Raw genomic sequence first — 4,199 nt, forward strand, 5'->3', positions numbered from 1 at the left:
TCTTTTTGAGCTGTTTACGGACATTTTCAGTTTTAAATTTTTTTAGTTTTTTTTTCTATAAATATCAATAAAGTTTTATCTGTTGGGCCAAAAAGTGTATAAATTTAATACAAAGTCCTGATATATTGTTACAATATCAGTTGAAAAATATTAAAAATACATAGGCACAATTTTTTTTTATAAGCATTTAAAGATCGAATATTGAAAAAATTTATCAAATTTAAGATTCAATAATTATTTTGTAGTTAAAAATTTATAAAATGTTCAATTTTTGTATCTAAGAATTGAAAATTTAAAACAAGATTCCACATAAGTAATTAATTCTGTTACCAAAAAATCTAAAATATACATTTACACAGTTTATTTTTATAGTCATTTTAAGTACAAATTTGGACAAAATTACATATTAAAAACCTAGGATAACTATTTTAGTTATTTTGTTGTGATTGTATAATATTATTCGTGGGTACTTGAAACTTCTAAAGTATACTGTTATATATCTATGATAGTACCACGGTTTTTTGTTGATGTATAACGCGTTATAAGTACCTAATATAATATTATGTCTTATATTGTTATATATGTCTTATATATGTTATACCTAGACTAACATACCGTCTCCGCTCAGAATCGTTTTTCTTATACAATGATATTATATCATTGAATTCAAATTTAATACCATCCATTATACAGTGACCCACTTGTAACCTACTGTACAGCAGAGCGAAATCCACTTACCCACCTTTTTTTTCTTTAAATATCAATACAAATTTTTTTGTTCGGTCCACCATCCCACTGAAGTATAGCCTTCTTGATCGGGGCAATTCAGTACCACGGGTAGAGGGAGGCCCCGTTGGTCGGGTCTGACCCGCTCAACACCCCCTTCACAAGTGCTCGCATGCTTGTTCGTTTGAGTGTGGATGTCCGTTGCCAGTAGGATTCGTGGTGGCGGTAGCCTTCGGTTTAGTGTGGTCATGCCTATGGAGGCTAGTGTCTCGCTGGCAGGGGAAGACCTCTGGTCTTGAGTTCAATGAATTTGTCGATGATGTGAAATAATTGATCGACTGGTGGTTTGTTGGCTGTGGCTTTTGCATTTGTTGGTTTTTGATATGAGTTGAGATAGGGGTATTTTCGATTTTGTGGTGCGGGTGGTGATACAGAAAATGTTGAAGTGGAGTGCTTTTTGATTTTTCCAGCTTAAGTGTGGTGTAGTAGATTTTTGAAAACTTGACAAACCTTAGCTGTGCGGTTTCCATCACAATTTTTACATTTTTCAGGTGCCTCTCTTGTTTTGGAGCTTTAATTAGTGAACTGATTCAATCATTTCCGGGAAATGCATAGAGTAATGATATTAGTTGTATGTTCATACATTTGGCAATAGTAACATTGGGGGGAAACAATTAATCTTATTGGATATTCAAATGTCATAATTAAGTTTTAGATTTTAGTAATTTTGAGTATTTCACAGTTATTGGTGTTACAAGCTATTAAATAAAGAAAGTATTAACTTGTTTGTGCGGTGAAATGCTGATAACTTTGTGCCCAAGGTCACTAAGGCTATTTATGATGTCCAGGCTAAGAGTGGTTGAGGTATTGTAGTACAACACAGAAAGGTTGGAATGAACGGAGAAAGTCAGAATGGAAATCATAATCGGCTTCCACCAGATAAGACTTAATGGTTGTGAAGTTGGCTCCTGTATTTGACCATACAAAATTACTAGATTTATTAGCTCTACAGGTGAAGCCTCTGGGCCCACCAACGAGTTAAATCTTTATTGAGCATAATAAAGTCTATTATGTTTTTTAGGACAAAATTGGAAAGCTTAAAGTTACTTTGTTTTGACAAAATCTTGTTGGACGGTGAGACGGGTTGGTCGGAAATGTAGTCTTGTTCTTCAGTTGTTAAAACTTCAAATTTGCTTTTTTTTTATTATTGTGGACCATTGAGTGAGGAAGACAATGAGAGAACTCTCTTTATTTTTGATTTACAAACTTCTTATTATAATTTATAACAGTATGTGAAACTGTATAAGCCATGAGCATAATTAATGTCTATTTAAAAGTAAATTTATAAGATACGCGACATATTACGGAACGGCCGAACACTAATTATCACTTTGGCTGCCAAGATCCAAATAAATACAGTATTTACAAATAATAATTTATATTTCAGTGTAATACGATCTCCAGAAAGTGCATAGAAGGAATATTTGAAAAACCCTTGTTTAGAGAAGCTATTAAAGAAACATTTAAGAAAGATGGGTTCATAATGTGCGAGGGATTTTTCAAGCCTGATATGGTAGACTATTTATCTAATCATGTATTTTCCAATGCATTGAATTGGAAAATCAGAGGACCTTTAAACAAAAGGTAAATGTTTAGCTAGTGCTGTTTATTTAAACATTGATTATTATTATTATGTATTATTATTCTAGGAAATACAAATATTTAGATTCAAAAGATTTGCCAGAATCGATTTTGTCTGTTGTTAATTTGTTAAAGACTGAACGCATGTTTCAATTTTTCCAAGACTGCACAGGTTTGAGATTTATTGCTGGTAAGTTAAATATGAAAAGTCTTAATTAAATGTCAACCTTATATAATTTTTATTTTTATTATTAACAGTAATTTTTTTTTTTTTTTTTTTAGTTAATATTGAAGTGCAAAGATGGCATGGTGGACACTATATGGTGTCAGGCGGGAACGATGGTCTAGACGGTTATAATATATTAAGTGTCTATTTATTTTTTAGTCAGTGTTTTGGTACAATGTCTAATTCCAATAAAGATGATCTACATTATGTATTTGAAGTAAAAAATACATTAACACCGGTAAATATATACTTATATAATATATTAAATAATTATTAATTAATTAAACATTTTTTTCTTTTTTAGAAATTTGCATGTAAGCCCCAGCACAATACTATTTTTATGGTAAATCGAGATTCCAATATGGATTCATATGTTAAATATTGTAAAGTAGTTGATGGTCATGCTTGGACTGTAGTTGTTGCTAATTATGTGATTCATAAAGATTTTGATTGTAGACCATTACTATTTAGGTTTGACCAACAGTAAAATTAACTTTTATTCTATTTTGTTTTTTTTAATGTTGACATTACTATTACATTTATTTAACAATTATTTTCCTACTGTATTGTGCTTTTTAATACTTTTTATTTTTAATGTTTGTGATTAGATCATTAACGAATGAGTAATTTTTAAATATTTTTTTTTATCAATAAAGTGTTCATAATTTATAAATAATTATTATTCATAAAAATATTAGTTATGTTTGGATATTAAATATTAAAAATAGTATCAGAGTTTGATATTATATTATTATCACTTGGTTAATTATATTCATTTATTATAGTAAACTTATTATATAATTTACCTTAAGTAATGTGTTTCAAGACATGTCTTGTCTTTTAAATAGTAAGAAACTCAAGTTGTGCAGGTTAAACAACATTTTTAAATGTATAAAAAAAAGAAATAATATATTGATGTTATCATATTTACAATTATTTTCAATTTATATGTTACTAGCTGTCACCCATATAGTGTACAATATTTGTTAAAAATAATAATATATTTGTCTAAAGTTTATTTTAAAAGTGACTGAGTTTAATAAACATATTGTGATATAAGAGTATAAGACTAATATTATTATTATATACTAGCAGGTGTTGCCGGAGGTATTTTTCTCTAGAAGTTAGTTTTAAAAAAATAATATTAACCTATTGAAATAGGTATGTAGTATGGGTATAATTGTATAAATAAGAAATTAGGATAGAAAGTATAAGCAAATAACAATGAGATGACAATAGAAATTATGAAAATTATTTATTATTTATCATTAATTCTTTTTTTCGTATGTTTGGCCATTTTTAGAAAAAACATTTATTTGACCCACATCATCAATAACAGTGTTTATATCTGTAAGTGTAATATTTTTTTATTTTTTTAACATTTATTTAGAAAATATACAATCTGTAAGGTTATTTACAATAGGCATATATGCGGTGTTTATGTGATTTTAACGTGAGTTTACATGATTTTAAGGAACTACCCAACAGTAGTATTTATGGCTTGAGGGATTGCAAAATATAGACTTATTATTTTATTTTATAATTTCATACTTATAAATATTTGATTTTCTAGATCTTAAATTAAGTTTATTTTGGTGAATTCAAT

General features: G+C 28.3%; 1 protein-coding gene across 2 annotated transcripts in view; it reads left to right on the plus strand.

Moving 5' to 3' along the window:
- Nucleotides 1–3,657, plus strand: part of ACYPI005491 (uncharacterized LOC100575121) — a 24,092-nt gene extending 20,435 nt beyond the window's left edge. Inside the window, exons 5-8 of one of the 2 annotated variants that reach the window (XM_029488964.1) lie at nt 2,174–2,370; nt 2,436–2,557; nt 2,650–2,831; nt 2,898–3,657. In XM_029488964.1, coding sequence (XP_029344824.1) covers nt 2,174–2,370; nt 2,436–2,557; nt 2,650–2,831; nt 2,898–3,080 — 684 coding nt within the window. In that variant the 3' untranslated portion in view covers nt 3,081–3,657. Of the gene's footprint in view, nt 1–2,173; nt 2,371–2,435; nt 2,558–2,649; nt 2,832–2,897 lie in introns of those variants that run through there. The other variant, NM_001246107.1, reaches the window with a different exon arrangement.
- Nucleotides 3,658–4,199: the final 542 nt, after the last annotated feature.

Source organism: Acyrthosiphon pisum, chromosome A2 (genome assembly GCF_005508785.2).
Source record: "Acyrthosiphon pisum isolate AL4f chromosome A2, pea_aphid_22Mar2018_4r6ur, whole genome shotgun sequence".
NCBI classification, from domain to species: Eukaryota; Metazoa; Arthropoda; class Insecta; order Hemiptera; family Aphididae; genus Acyrthosiphon; species Acyrthosiphon pisum.